Source organism: Alexandromys fortis, unplaced genomic scaffold (genome assembly GCF_014885135.2).
Source record: "Alexandromys fortis isolate MF-2015 unplaced genomic scaffold, M_Fortis_MF-2015_v1.1 scaffold_3, whole genome shotgun sequence".
In the NCBI taxonomy this organism is placed as follows: Eukaryota; Metazoa; Chordata; class Mammalia; order Rodentia; family Cricetidae; genus Alexandromys; species Alexandromys fortis.
In genome coordinates, this window is record NW_026067909.1 from 8,788,990 (window position 1) to 8,804,766 (window position 15,777).

General features: G+C 47.2%; 1 protein-coding gene across 1 annotated transcript; it reads left to right on the forward strand.

The window, feature by feature from the left end:
• Nucleotides 1-1,623: 1,623 nt before the first annotated feature.
• On the forward strand, nt 1,624-14,875 carry Scart1 (scavenger receptor family member expressed on T cells 1). The gene is made up of 13 exons (XM_050136523.1): nt 1,624-1,684; nt 1,999-2,325; nt 2,920-3,231; nt 8,543-8,857; nt 9,075-9,380; nt 9,522-9,839; nt 9,944-10,258; nt 10,336-10,650; nt 10,932-10,997; nt 11,075-11,389; nt 11,648-11,671; nt 13,694-13,834; nt 14,329-14,875. The coding sequence occupies exons 1-13, from the start codon at nt 1,624-1,626 to the stop codon at nt 14,508-14,510; spliced, it is 2,997 nt and encodes a 998-aa protein (XP_049992480.1). The 3' UTR covers nt 14,511-14,875.
• The last annotated feature ends 902 nt before the right edge of the window (nt 14,876-15,777 follow it).

Genomic DNA, 15,777 nt, shown 5'->3' on the forward strand with positions numbered 1-15,777 from the left:
TATAATATATACACATATATATTACAATTCCTTCATATTTGGGGCTAAACATGTTGCTAGATTTTTTTTATAATAATAGGGGTTTTAATTATCATTTGACTGCTCAGTGCTAGTGTGCAAAATAATTGTTATCTAAATAATTTACATGTCTGTGTTGGTATGTATCCTGCAACTTGGTGGGACAGTGTATTATCTCTGTTACTTTCTTTGTGAAGACCTCAGCATTTTCTATATATGAGGTCCGCCGAATAGAGCTTTTTCTGTCTAGCCTGAGCAACCCTTCTCCTTTTTCTTGCCTGTTTCTCCCTTTGGGTTCTTTGGTTTCTCCCCAGTGTTCAGAGAGTTGTTCTGAACACGAGCATCCTTCTCATGTCCCTGATCTTAGCCCAGAGGCTTTCGGTTTTGTACTCCTGAGCACAGGGGTAGAATGTCAGGCTAGCATCCCTCAGAGGTGTCTATGAGCACGTTGAAGTTGTCTTCATAGAAGGAGAGGAAGGGCCTCTAAAATCCAAGAGCCTTGTGCATAAAGAAGATGATGGCCATGTGGAAGAGCCCAAAGACAGACTGGGAAGGATATCAAAGAGACTGGGCACTCCTCATTCTGGAAAGTGTGCCTTTGTTTTCCCAGGCCCATTCACTATTTCTGCTGTACTGTTCCCAGAAGGGCCTTCATGATGACCAGCACCTACATTTTACAGACCCAAATGTCACTTCCCTGTGTCCCCGACCAGTGCTTACATATCTAGGCTGGGATGCTAGCTCATATGCCATTTCTTTAAAGGTTGGTCCTCAGACTGGGATCCTCTACTAAGTAGGCAAAGCCTCAGAGTGAGTGGTCCTTGCTCTTTCTCTGGGATCTTATGACGTGTGCACACAATCCTTTGGCAGCTGATTCCTATGGCAATCATTGCTAGTCCTTTCCAGAAACTGCTGTGATTCTGCCATGGCTCTTGTTCTGGGCCTTGGTTCATAGAGGTTCTTCCAAGAGTCTTGGTCCCAATTTTCCTGGACTATTAAGCACTGTTAAACGTGACGTTAGGACAATGGCATGTAGGATGGGAGTTGGTGACCAGGATATGATAGCTCCGACAAAAGCCCGAGGTTTTGCTGAGGATTCCCAGTTAGAAGAGGGTTGCCCTCTTGTCTGTCTCCACATGGTTGGGTCCTGTCTCCTTCCTGGAAGTGGATATCCACTTTACTTCTCTTGCCTGTCTCCCTCCTCATACTTCTCACTCTTTCCCACCCAGAAGCTCCACAAACCTGCTGAGCACCTTATTGGCGGTGGCTCCAGTTTTGTTCATGCAGTTGGCAAGTTTACAAATAACCTTTCATTTGTTAGCTGTGTGTGTAGTCATTTCTGTGACCTCTGGCGGAGTCCTTACACCTGGGGTTACGCTGGGTACCAGCGGCAGGAAGCACACTACTGGTGTGGCACAGCAAGAGAAAGCTTTCGTTGGGTTAGACATGGCAGCTCTGATGTAGGGGAGGCTCCCAGGGTGATCACAGGCTCTGGCTCTAGAACAGCATCACTGTAGATTAGAGCCCACCTTTTGCCTGGAGGCAGAACAAGCACCTCTACTGAGACTATCAGTTTGGGGAGCTGACCCTGCTGTGAGATCCAGAATGGCAGGATCCTCTCTGGCTCTGTTTCCCCTATTGATGACCTGCTGGACCTTCCCTACTGGTGAGTGGAAACTGCTTTTTACCGCTTGTCAGGGACGCAGGTGTGTAAAATATTGGCAACGGAGGTCAGCGGTAGCATAGTGCTGGTGATGTCTGATGCCTTATTTCTTTGCGTTAGTTTCTGTTTTGCCAAAACAACCATCTTGATTCTGTGATGATTCTGTGATAATTCAGAATATTCATAGTGAGGGAATCTAGAAAAGAAGGGAGTAACTGGTAGACAGTGACGAAGAGTGAGTTTTCTAGTCAAGGAGAACTTGGAATGAAATTCCCACCCAGTATTTTCTCCATCTGACTCATGTCTTATCCCGAAAGGACTTACTGGGGAGGATGCCCTGAATCTCATAGATGGTACAGACCAATGTGATGGCCGTCTGCAAGTGGAGCACGGCGGGCAACAAGGCCTCGTGTGTGGTGACCACTGGGGCATGCAGGAAGCTTCTGCGACCTGCAGACAGCTTGGCTGCAGTCACGCACGCTCTACCTACCAGTATATTCTGAGGCCTGAAGAGATGAAGGCACCCTGGCTGTATGGTACCAACTGTAGCGGTGAGGAGGCCACCCTCTGGAATTGTTCTCTAGGGACCTGGGGGCCCCTCAGTGATTGCAAGTGCCAGTGTGTGGTGTCAATTAACTGCGCAGGTGAGTCAGACAGGGGCTACTCAAATTCCTAGTCTCCCCTGGGCTCCTTTCCTGCCTTGGAGCTAGAGGCACTGAGGTAAGTGTCCAGGCGAGGAGGGTGTGGTCAGGTGGGGGAGCCTCTTGCCCCCAGAGAGTCCCATGGTGAGAGACCATGAGGGAAGCTTACCTTCTCTGTTCTAAAGAAAACCAGTTCTCACTCTCCTTGTTCCCCTTCTCAGTAATTTTTTTCCTGTATTTTTTTTTAAGTCAGCCATTGGCTCTGAATATTACGGATGTGCCTAGATTATCTCAGGGAACACCTCTGGGTCCCTGTACACTGTCACTGCAGCAGACACAACTTAAGTCAGGGGGACAGGACAGGTTGTGAGGAACGAGCCCTGTCTCAAGCTCTCCTGTGAGTTACCGCCTCTCCCGTGCACGCCCTGTCTGCGATAGTATCCTGGGAGGATGGGCTCTGTTTGCCTGTTCTTCTGGGGTAGCAGTAAAAGTTAGCAACACCACCAGGGCTCCTGTGCACTTGCTTCAAACTAAAAATGCAAGTCATGCTCTCTTGGCAGTGGCTTCTAGGAGTGGGTTTTTCTCCTGTGCCACCAGGTGCAAGCTTTCAGCAAGTCATACTGGCCGGAGGTGCCAGTCCGTGTGCTGGGTCTCCCGAGTTGTTGAGTGGGTCTGTCCCCATCCTGAAGTGTGACTTGCAGAAGGAAGAGGCAAGTGTCCTGTGCAGAGACCTGGAGTGCGGCACCGCTCTGCAGTGGTCCAGAGCTCACCAAGGAGCAGGGGCTGGAAATCAAGACCAGAAGTTCGTGTCTTGCCAAGGCTCGGAGCCTAACACTTCCTTCTGCAAGATCAATGTGAACTTTGCGGAGCAGTGTGACCTTGTATCTTACACCCAGGTGGTGTGCACAGGTAGGAATGCCCTATGATGAGTGTGTCAGTGTGGAGAGTGGGTGTCTCCATATGAGGAAATGGGATCAGGCTTCGGCCCCACAGTACAAGGTCAACGGAATCTTAGTTATGTTATGGTCGACACCATTCCACACCGCTACCAGGAGCCATTGGCAGATCCCTCTGGGAGCAAATCTGTTGTTGGTGCTACTCTGCCCAGGATTTCTTTCCAGTTTGGACCTTGAAGCTGATGGACTCTGAATCTCCTTGGTATCTATTGTAATGTTCTCCTTTTCATCTCTAATTTTATTAATTTGGATTTTCTTTTATTTCATATAGTTAATTTTGCCCAAGGTTTGTTAATCTTACTTTTTTTTCCTCAAAGAATCAACTTTTCATTTCATTGATTATTTCTGATGTTTTTTTTTTGTTTGCTTGTTTGTTTCTATTTCATTAATTTCAACCCTAAGTTTGGCTATTTCTTCCCATCTATTCTTTTTTGTGTGTTATTTCTTCTTGTTTTCTACAGCTTGCAGGTGTGTCACTAAGTTACAACATGCTATCTCTCCAGTGTTTTAGTGTGGACACTAAGGGCTATGAACTTGCCTTCATTGTGTCCTATAGGTTTGAGTATGTTGTGTTTTCGCTTTTATTCAATTCTAAAATTCTCTTATTGATTTTTATCTTGACCCATTTTTTTTTCATTCAGCAGTGAGTTGCTCAATTTCCATGAGTCTGTGTACTTTTTTTTTGCCTCTATTGTTGCTGACATTTAAGTCATGATTCATAATGGTCAGATAGGATATAAAGTTTTATTTCAATTTTTTAATATCTGTTGAGACTTGCTTTGTGCCCTAGTATGTAGAAAGTTTTGGAGAAAGGCCAATGAGCTGCTGAAAAGGAAATACATTCTTTTGTGCTGGGGCGAAAGGTTCTGTATATATTGTCAGGCCCAAAGAAAACTCCAATCTCCCGAACTCCAAAAGGCAGCCCAAATATCCAGAAATGGGCTCAACTTGAACGATCGGAGGATTTCTGGTGGTTAGATAAAAGCCAGCATTCCTCCGGAACTTACAAAGTTGTATTCTGTCTACCAAAAGAATTCATTCTCCTTTCCTCAGGCAAAATGGGCATATGGCTCTCCAGTTAACATATACCGAGGTAATATACGAGGTAATCAAGGTCCCTACTCACAAGTGTTTGCTATACATCTCAAAGCCCCTGCATCAGTCTCTGGCCAGTTTCCTTCCGCAGTCACTCTTCCTTACAGCCCATGCATTCTGACTCTCTGTGCTCTGCCCTGCCATTGTCACTGTTTTCTCTGTTGTCTACCACCCGCTACTCTCCCTCCTCTTGAGAATAGCCCTGGCCATGTCCAGTCTACCTTCTCTCTCTGCTGCGGACGCTCCCGGATTCTTCTGACTGTTCTCTCTCCCACATCTGCAATAAAAACCTTCCCATACCATGGAGTGGTTGCATCATTAGTTTACCCAGATGTCTATTAGGTCCATTTTTATGAAATTGTTTAACTCTAGCATTTCTCTGTTCAGGATTTGTTTGGATGACCTGCCTGTAGGTGAGAGTAGGTATTGAAATCACCCTGTTTCAATGTGTGGGCGTCAATATGTGATTTTAGTTGTGGTACTGTTGCTTTTGTGAACTTGGGTTCCTTTTTTTATTTTGTGTGTATAAATATTTAGAGTTGTAATGCTCTCTGGGTGGATTTTTTTCTTTAATGAGTGCTTTATGTTCTTCCCTAGCTCTTCTATTTAGTTGTCCTTTAAAAAAAAAGATTTAACACTTTCTTTGACTGAGGTGTCCATATCTATCTATCTTTGAGACCTGAAATTCTCTTTTCACATCTTGAACTCCATTGGTGAGGCTTCCCTTTGAAGTTTTTGTTTGGTTTCCTAAATTTTTAAGTCCCAATTTTATTTAAGTTTGGGGTTTCTTTAGTGAGTTTATTTTTACTTCCTTGTCTTGAACTCTTTTCATTATTTCACTCAACTGTGTGTGTGTGTTTTCATGGCCTTCATTCAGGAATTTATTCATAACCTCTCGAAGGTCCTTGGACATATTTGCGGTTGCTACTTGAAGTTCCTGTCATATGCTTCAGCTATATTGTATTTTTCTTGGCTTACTTTAATGCAGTAACTGGGCTCCTTGGAAGCATGAAGTTTCTTGTTCATGTTTGAATTTCTGTGCTGGGGTATAGGCATCTGGAGTTGATGAATGAGTTGATTCTAGGGTTTGTTTTCTGGTTTTGTCTTCATTGGGTGTGTGCTCCATTCATTGGTTTTTGCTGCTCCTTCTAAATCTTAGGAAAGTGTAGTGACTGCAGATCCCTTGGTAGAGAGTGCTTCTTCTGGTCAGTTGGTGCTAAGAGGACTAGAAATGATTTGGAGAGAAGTCTGAATGGGCCTTTGGGGAAGAGCGAGGGGGATCCTGCCCACAAAAGCTGTGAGGACCCCAGGGGGTTGGTAGTGTGGTTAGAGGAGTGGACCCTGAAGGAGGGCTGCAGTAGGATAATTGATCTATCTGGAAGGACAGTGACCGTAGAATTAGAGGACCTAAGGACTCTACCAAGAGTTGGAGTTTCTACTGAACGGAGTTCAGTTGCAAGGATGGGAACCTGAGAGCCAGATGCCAAAGTGTCTTAGGGTTGCTGTTGCTGTGATAAGACACCACAATCAAAAGTAACTTGGGGAAAGAAGGCTTTCTTTCACTCCTAGTTACATATAACAGTTTATCATCAAAAGTAGTGAGAGCAGTTCCTATTCAAGCAGGGTCAGGAACCTGGAAGCAGGAACCGATACAGAGGCTTGTGGAGAGGTGTTGCTTACTGGCTTGCTCCCAGTGGCTGGCTCAGCCTGCTTTATTATAGAAACCAGGGCTATCAGCCCAGGGATGGCCCCACCCATAATGACCTGGGCCCTCCCACATCAATCAGTAATTAAGAAAATGCTCACCAGGCTTGCCACAGCCAAATCTTTTTTTTTTTTTTTTAAAGATTTATTTATTTGTTATGTATACAACATTCTGCCTCCATGTATGCCCACACGTCAGAGGAGGGCGCCAGATCTCAGTACAGATGGTTGTGAGCCACCATGTGGTTGCTGGGAATTGAACTCAGGACCTCTGGAAGAGCAGCCAGTGCTCTTAACCTCTGAGCCACCTCTCCAGCCCCCACAGCCAAATCTTATGGAGGCATTTCCTCAGCTGAAACCTTTCTCTTTGATGACTCTAGCTTGTATCAAGTTGATGTAAAACTAGCGAGCACAGTGAGAATGAAGAGATGGTAACGGAGAACAAGAAGAGAGGTGGGAATTGCCTGCCTGACACTAAGGCTAGTTATTTTATTGGCACACACCCTAGTATTCTTTGTAATTTTTTTTGAGAATTTCATGTATGAGTTCTGTATTTATATAATTTTCCCCCTTCCTTTCTATTCATCATGTCCCTTCCACTCCTTCTCAAACTCCCGATTTCCTTTTTCTTAATTATAATGGTTGAATATATGCATATCAGTTTATAACCACACCCCGCTGAGATCATTAGTGTTGCTCATGTGTTCAGGGCTGATTCTTGGGACTGGCTGGACTAGCAGGAGTCTGGTTTCTGTTGAGAACTGATTCTCTCTCTCCCATCAACCAACAACTGCCTGTAGTTCTTGTTCTATGGGTGAAGCCCAAGAGAATTCCCCCATCCATGTCGGCATGTCAGTTGGTGCTGTCATTTTTAGGTATTCTTTCGGTAGTCATATTTTTGTGATCTCTTGGGTACAGCTTCTACGTCATTTATAGAAGACATATCTTGCAGCTCTATCCTGGTCTTCTTAATAGTTTTACTAAGAAACCTTAAATTTTTATTTGACTTAAATTTTTATTAGTTTCTGCTGCAACCTATGCAGAAAGTTCTGGATACACCTTTTTATTTGCTGAGACCTGTCAGCACAATTGAAGTTCATTATCTATTCCTTGTACACAAATGAATCAGTTCAAAAGAAGGAAATGGAGGTCATTGCATACTCCACCTCTTAAAATCAAATGTGTGAAACCAAATGGTGTGGATTTATTGAGAGATTTCTTTGCAGAAAACCGTACGCAAACTCACAGGGCAAAGTTCATCAGTGTGTATTGTGTTTCCTCCCGACATTCAATTGTTCATAATGCCTCACCATTAAGTAGACACATGTGCCATGTTGGAAATGGTGGCGTCATATCTACTTATTCAGTTGGTCATTAGTTTTTATACCAACCTCATTGTATGGACTTTCTTGTGTGGCTACCTGGTAGGCAGGGATGTTTCCATAGGGAGTTATGCATCCCTGATGGCTATACATAGGACAAGTATTCAGATTTGGAGATGAAATTGCTAAGTCTGTCTGTTAATGCTATACTGATCTTAGAAGTGCTCAGGTGTTCAGACAGAGTTTCTGTTTGTGGCAGAGAAAGGTTCTTGCTGTCCTGCGTGGTTCTGGACTTAATAGCTGCAGCCTCCTTGACCTTGTTAGGTGGAGGATCCTTGACCTTCTCATATCTGGAACTGTTTTGCTCTGACTGCTGGAGGCATCAGACTGATGGTGCTGTCTGGGCCCTGGCACAATGGATGAGTTCCTGCTATGAGTGACGGATGAGTGCCCTGATGTGGGGCAGACACTCAGGGTGCTTATAGTCTCAGGCCCCAGGGCACTACCACTCTAAATTAGAGTGATATGACTCTAAATAGGAGGCAGAGACACTGGTACCTTCCAACCAATGTAACAGGTAGTGTGCAGAGGTAGGGATGCTTCACCCTGAGCATTTTAGTCTAGATGTTGGATATCTCGAGATGAACAAAGGAGATTTATCTGTCTCCAAGCATAGAGTCAATAGAATTCTCTCCATTGAAGAGTTTGTCACCATTACTACTGAGGTGATTCAGGGTGGTCCAGGGATGTCCTTAGATAGTGTCGTTGCACCGTGTGTTCTGCCCATAGCTCATGTCTAGTCTGCTCTCTGGGTTTGAGGAGCTAATGGGGTAGAGCCCATTTGCCTTGCTTGTGATGACATAGGGCCCATGTCTCTCTAGAAGCAAAAATACTAAGAGAATATTTATGGGCAGAATCTGTGTGGCTTCCAGTTTCCAAGTGAGGTATGAGGAGCAGTTTCAACATCCTTGTGTTGACCTCAGAAGTTGTCTTTTGGGCCACTGTGCCAGGATCAAGGGAGGCTGTCCCTGCCCTTCTATACCATTCCCCACTGGGGGACTGGGTAGCAGTCATCACTTTGCTCCAGTGACCTGCAGGAACCCTGCCTTGACCTCATTTGCTTCATTTAGTGTTTGTCTTCAGGTCACGTGGAAGCCCGGCTGCTGGGTGGCACACACCCCTGCGAAGGACGCCTGGAGGTTCTTCGAGGACTTACCTGGGGCTCTGTCTGCTATGATGACCTGGACCTGCCCATGGCCCACGTGGTTTGTCAGGAGCTGGGATGTGGCACTGCTGTATCCATACTTGAGGGTTCCCAATTCGGCCATGGATCAGGGCCAGTGTGGACAGAGGCCTTTCGCTGTATGGGCAATGAATCACTGCTGTTCCATTGCCAGAGGGCGCCTGGACACCAGTGTGGCCATGATCGAGATGCTGTATTAACCTGCTCAGGGGAAAGTGAGTCCGTTCACAACCTAGAAGGGTGTTGGGTTGTGTTAGCAGGATCAGTAATCTGAGTGATGGACTGTGATGACCATGGATGGATAGCTGTGGGCGGGTGCTCAGGGCTTGTGTTCCCAGTTTGCACGTGTCCTGTGTGTAAGAAACTCACACTGAACGTGGGTGTCCACAGCTCTGGGATGTGGAGATTTCACTGATTCCAACTCTCCCTTAGAGTTCCGGCTGGTCAATGGCAGCGGCCGCTGTGAGGGCCGTGTGGAGCTTCGGGTAAAGGAGAACTGGTTGCCCCTCTGTGCTGCCCACTGGGACTTAGCAGATGCCATGGTGCTCTGCCAACAGCTCAACTGTGGCCGTGCAGTGGCCATACCCCATGGAGGCCACTTTGGAAATGTGAGGGAACCTATCTGGAGAGATGTGTTTCGCTGTGCGGGGACAGAACCCCACTTGCTGAGCTGCCCAGCAAGCACCCTAGGGGCCCAGGCATGCACCACCGAAAACCCAGCCTCCGTTATCTGCTCAGGTGAGTGCAGGCAGTCATGAGACTGTGAAGGAGAAGGTAAGCAGGGCTGATGGACAGAGGCGGGAAAGGGTTGGGAGGATGAGGATAGGCGAGACTCTTGGATGCAATGGTCCTCTGCCCTTCAGAGTTTCTCTCTGTCAGGTCTCCAGGATGCCCTGAGGCTGAGGGATGGACAGAGCCATTGCGATGGGCGAGTGGAAATCTTCCTGGATGGTGTGTGGGAGCGTGTGCTGGACAGCGCCTGGGACCTGCGTGATGCTGCTGTGGTGTGCCGACAGCTGGGATGCGGTGAGGCACAGCGAGCCTATGATGCTCCGGCACCAGGCCACAAGACAGTCCCTGTGGGGCTCAGCCTGGTGCAGTGCTTGGGCTCTGAGACCCACCTGACCGGGTGCAATGTGTCTGTGTCTCAGCTGGTGACTGCGGGGACTTTGCAGGATGCGGGCGTGGTATGCTCAGGTGAGTGTGAGTGTGGGGTGTCATCTCCTTCCCCCTCCTTCACTCTGGTTTCCTGCCTTGCTCATGAAGTCCAGTGTGCCCTGACTGGGTCTTCCTCTCTGCAGGGAGCTTGCGCATACGGTTGGCAGAGGGTAAGGGGCGCTGTGCTGGGCGTGTTGAAGTGTTCTATCAGGGCACATGGGGCACTGTATGCGATGATGCTTGGGACCTGCGCGATGCCCACGTCGTCTGCAGGCAGCTGGGCTGTGGCTATGCCCTCAGTGCCCCCGGGGCTGCCCATTTTGGAGCAGGTACTGGGAGCATCTGGATGGACGAACTGGGCTGCCTGGGTGAGGAGGCTGCTCTCTGGGAGTGCCCGTCAGGAGGCTGGGGCCAACAAGACTGTGGGCACAAGGAGGACGCAGGCGTGGTCTGTTCAGGTGGGTGTTACAGGTCCAGCTTGATGCACCCCAGTCCTCCCCAACTCTGCCTGGCTGACTGGGCCCTCTATCTGCAGAATTCACTGATATAAGGCTGCAGGAACACAGCCAGGCATGCACAGGACGCCTGGAAGTTTTCTACAATGGGACCTGGGGTGGCGTGTGCCAGTCCTTGAATGCTGCCTCCCTGAGGGTTCTGTGTGGACAAATGGGCTGTGGGTCCCAAGGGCAGCTGCTGGCCAGGCCAAGGAGCTCGTCTACACTTGAGACTGTCTGGTTGAAGTCCATTCAGTGCAGAGACAAGCATGACAGGTCCTTGTGGCAATGCCCCTCGGAGCCCTGGAACAGGCATTCTTGCCTCAGTGGAGAGGAGGCTTGGCTGGTGTGTACAGGTGAGCTGTGTTGTGCGTTTCCAAGGGGTCTCACTGGGGCTCTGGGTGGGGTGTGGATCACAAAGACTCAGCTCAGGATCCTGTTGCTTCCTGTTTCTCCTAAAGACGGTTCAGAGGGGGAATAGTGTGTGGAACTCTCAGGCTTTGTGGCTCTCCTTTGAGACCTAGAGTTTTTTTTTCTCCCTCTAGTTATGGGGAGACAGCATGAGGGAAAGAAAGTAGTTCCTAGATTTTAGGTTCCTGAACTTATGACATTGGTATGATTCTTAATTTCCACACAGAAAAGACTGAAGTTTCTCAGGATATGGGGCAGGATCCCAATTGCTCGTCAACACTTAACTGCCCAGGTAACTCTCCCTCCACAAGTCTCCTAAGAACTCATCAGCCGGAAAGCATCATGCACTGATTGTTGGCCCCTTTCCAGAGGAAGGTGCGCTTCGCGTGTTTGGGGGTGAGGATGGCTGCTCTGGACGAATAGAATTCTGGCATGCAGGTTCTTGGGGCACAGTGTGCGATGACTCCTGGGACCTGGCAGATGCAGAAGTTGTGTGCCGGCAGCTGGGCTGTGGCCCAGCCATAGCTGCCTTGCACAATGCTGCCTTTGGGCCTGGTTCAGGGCCTGTATGGCTAGATGAAGTGGGATGCCGAGGCACCGAGACATCTCTGGGAGCCTGCCAGGCGGAACCGTGGGGCTATGGAGACTGCTCCCACAAGGAGGATGCTGGCGTACGCTGCCTAGGTGAGTGGGGCAGCACACAGTGGTGGGAAGAGGAAGGCCAGACTGATATTTCTGGCTATTTTCTACCCTTATTCTGCTCAGACAAATCCTTGAGCACAGGACCCCAGTGCTTAGGGTACCATTGGTGCTCCAGGGACAGATTGCCACCCTCCATCCTATATAGCTCATGCTGACCTGGTGGCTGCCACCCACAAAGTATGGGCCCATTTGTGTCGTTGAAGGTGGGTGGTAATTCCCCAACCTGCATTTCTTTTGCAGACATCTCTGGGACCGCGGCTTCAGGTAAGTGACTCTTTGTCAATCCTTCCCTCTGCTCATCCATCATTTCCTGGACAGCCTGCAAAGGCACCCTTTCCTGGCCTTTCTTGAGAACCGCCGAGACCACATGCCACGGCACACTTTGTATCAGATATAAATCTGTGGGGATGATCTCCCAGTCTGTGATGGAGACTGCTCATCTCTCCTGTGCCTGCTGGATGGGAACACATGGGGGACCAAACTCCCGGGTCATTAGCAGCCTCTTCTAGGAGCCTTTAACTTGCAGACTATGTGGTTTTGTCGGAGTAGGCTGTATTCTAGTGGACAGCGTGTCCATACCAGAGCAGAGGGAAAGACAATGAAAACCCCCACATGGACTTTCTCCTTTCCTCAACCTGGGACTAAGCACTTGGGTCCTCTTTCCTGGGGCATCTTGCCCTGTTAACACAGATGATCTTTTCTTTTTATCCTTTATTGAGCTATATTTTTCTCCGCTTTCCCCCTTCCTCCCCTATCCCCTTCTATCCTCTCCTATGATCCTCACACTTCCAATTTACTCAGCAGATCTTGTCTTTTTCTATTTCATGTGTAGATTAGGTCCATGTATGTCTTTGGGTCCTCTTTGTTGTCTAGGTTCTCTGGGTTTGTGAACTGCAGGCTGGTTTTCTTTGTTCTATGCCTAAAAGCCACTTACGAGTGAGTCCATATTATATTTGTCTTTCTTGGTCTGGGTTACCTCACTCAATATGATGTTTTCTAGATCCATCCATTTGCCTGCAAAATTCAAGATGTCACTATTTTTTTTTCTGCTGTGTAGTACTTCATTGTTGATGGAGGAAGGTCATTGGTTAATTATAATAAACCAACTGCTTGGCCTTATAGCTTAGAACATAGATGGGAGGAGTAAACAGAATAGAATTCTGGGCGGAAGAGGAAGTGAGGTCAGACTCTGCTCTGCTCCCGGACAGGATGGACAGAGGCTAGAATCTTCCCGGTAAGCGCACCTTGGGGTGCTTACACAGATGATTAGAAATGGGCTAGTCCAGGTGCGAGAATTAGCCTGTAAGGGCTAGAGTTCATGGGCCAAGCAGTTCTTAAATGAATACAGTTTGTGTGTTGTTATTTCGGGCATGAGCTAGCCAAGCGGCCGGGGTGTTGGGGACACAGCCCCGCCGCCGCTCTTATTTCAACACATTGTGTAAATGTACCGCATTTTCTTTATTCATACTTTGTTTGAGGGACATTTAGGTTGTTTCCAGGTTCTGGCTAGGACAAATAATGCTGTTATGAACATAGCTGAGGACATTGGGTATATACTCAAGAGTGGTATTGCTGGGTCTTAAGGTAGGTTGTTTCCTAATTTTCTGAGAAATTGCCATACTGATTTTCAAATTGACTGAACCAGTTTGCACTCCCACCAGCAATGGAGAAGTGTTCTCCTTACCCCACATCCTCTCTAGCATAAGCTGTCATCAGTGTTTTTGATCTTGGCCATTCTTACAGGTATAAGATGGAATATCAGAGTTATTTTGCTTTGCATTTCCCTGATGGCTAAAAATGTTGAGTATTTCCTTAAGTGTCTTTCATCCATTTTAGATTATTCTGTTGAGAGTTCTCTGTTTAGGTCTGTACCCCATTTTTCATTGGATTATCTATTCTTTTGATGTCTAATCTCCTGAGTTCTTTGTATATTTTGGAGATCAGCCCTCTGTCTGATGTGGGGTTGGTGAAGCTCTTTTCCCATTCTGTAGGCAGCCGTTATGTCTTGTTGACCATGTCCTTTGCTTTACAGAAGCTTCTCAGTTTCAGGAGGTCCCATTTATTATTTGTTTCTCTCAGTGTCTGTGCTATTGGGGTTATAGTTAGGAAGTGGTTATACATGATGATTTTACATGAGCAGTTACCTGCTAATGTAACACTGACACCAAGCTGTCCTGGGTTGCTCACGGGGAGGTTGATGTCCTCCAGCCCGAGCATCAGCTTGTCCCAGGGAGCCCAGGTACATAGTACACACTTTTACTCATTACCTGTTCCTGTGCTCCATAGGCAATTCTTCGGCTTCTCCACCACCTGTTCCTGAGGTCTGGACCCTGCCTGAGATTGCCTGCCTGGTCCTTAGCTGCCTCCTGGGCATAGTTTTTCTGGTCCTGGCTGCTCGGTGGTGTCACAGCAGAGCCATCAGCATGGGTAAGGAACAAGCTGGTAATGTGTCCCAAAGACAGTGGAACAGAATTGTAGGGGAAGCGTTGTGAGACTCCAGCTACCACACACCCTCTCTGTTCTAATTGTCCTGAATGCTGGCAAGTCTCCATGATAGCCTATGCTGAGTTAATATTGGGAGATTCCTGAATTATTATGGTCTGGAGGATTCTGGGTGTGTCCACTGTGCTGAGGACATCCTGCAGGTACACAATGGACTCCATTGCCTCACCCACCATTGCTTGTGCTGTCCTGACTGAGATCTTTTACAGATGAGCTATGGACCTTACACTTATATGTCCTACACCAGACCTTTGAGCATTGTGTATCCTGAGCAGTAGAGATCTCATTGAGGGCACCTGCAGTCAGGGGTGTTTCCCTGTATCTGGGTTCTCATCATGCACAAGAGCCACAGGAACCAGAGAGGGTGGCTGAGCTTTTATCTGTGCTTCTTTTGGAAAGTTCTGGTACGATCTCTGCAGGTTCAGGAGCAATGGGGCAGCTGTCCTCAGATGCTGTCTATGAATACATTGAAACAGTCCCTATGGAGGAAGGAGCAGAGGAGTCAGCAGCATCCCAGGGCCTGGTGCAGGATGAGGATTATGATGATGCAGAGGAGCCCGAGAACAGCCCTGCAGAAGATGTGGAGGCTGGGTACCATTGAGCTGAACTAGTGTGTACCTCTGTTCCCTGAGTTCCAGTGCACCCTTCCTCATAAAGTGGTTCTACTGTGGCTTGAGGACCAAATGGGTGTCTCTCCCTTTAAATATAGATAGAGCTGTTTGCTGCCTGAATACTGATGCTGAAGCCAAAATAGAAAACTGTGATGGCCCCTATTGTCAACAGATGATCTGGTCATAAACCTGTCCAAAGTGTGATATCCCCCTCAGAGACTACAGCCTTCCCCCGTCCCCATTTACCAAACTGATGTCATTAAACTGCTTTCTACTTAGAACTAATTGTCTGTTCCCCCCCTAGAACTGTTTTCATAGTCAACCATAAAACTTGTTGTCTTCTGAGCCTCAGGTACCACCTGACCTTGAACTTTACTCCTCTGAGTAGGTTTTGTGTGTTCCACACAGTGTTCTAATGCTGTGAAGAGACACCATGACCACAACAACTCCCTTAAAAGAAAGCCTTTAACTGGGACTTGCTTACAGTTTCAGAGGTTTAGTCCATGACCATCATGGTGGGAAGCATGGTGGCAGGCAGGCAGACATGGTGCTGGAGAAGTGACTACTACTTCCTAATAGGCAGCAGAAAAAGAGAGAGAGAGACTCCGGGTTTGGAAAAATTGGTGTTTTGAAACCCAATAGTTTCCCCCGCTCAGTGACACACTTCCTCCAACAAGGCCACACCTCCTAATCCTTTCAACTAGTGCCACTCCATGGTGATCAAGTGTTCAAATCTCTAAGGCTGGGGGGCATTCTTGTTCAAACCACCACAGACAAATACTGACCATCTTCATCTAGCCACCACCTCCATGCCCAGACCAACCTGGGGCCACTTTCCCCATCAAACCTGTCACAGCCTGTTAGTGACCATTGCCAAGGGATTGAAGTTGAATTTGAGATTCAGTAGAACCAGGGAACTCTAGGCAATGTAGCCTGTGACCTCTGCTGCTGGTGTTCTGTGCGTTCCAGAATGCTCAGAGTGAGTTCAAGCAGGGACAGAGTGATGATACAGGTGAAACTTAAAGTAGTAAAATTGATAGAGAGAGGTTTTATGCAGTAGCATTTCAATTGTATTTTAATATAATTGTATATTATATACAATATATATTATAATTACATAATACAATATGTGTTGTAATTGTATATTATATATTAATTATATAATCACCTTTGTTTATGAGATATTCACTGAATGTAAAGTATATAAGGTTGAGAGGTATCAAAAGATATTTTTGGATGGTAATGCAAATTATTATA

Coding starts and splice junctions, on each gene's coding strand:
- Scart1 (XM_050136523.1), top strand. CDS start 1,624: ATGGCAGGATCCTCTCTGGCTCTGTTTCCCCTATTGATGACCTGCTGG. Junction 1,685..1,998: donor CTGCTGGACCTTCCCTACTG/GTGAGTGGAAAC, acceptor TTATCCCGAAAG/GACTTACTGGGGAGGATGCC. Junction 9,381..9,521: donor AGCCTCCGTTATCTGCTCAG/GTGAGTGCAGGC, acceptor TCTCTCTGTCAG/GTCTCCAGGATGCCCTGAGG.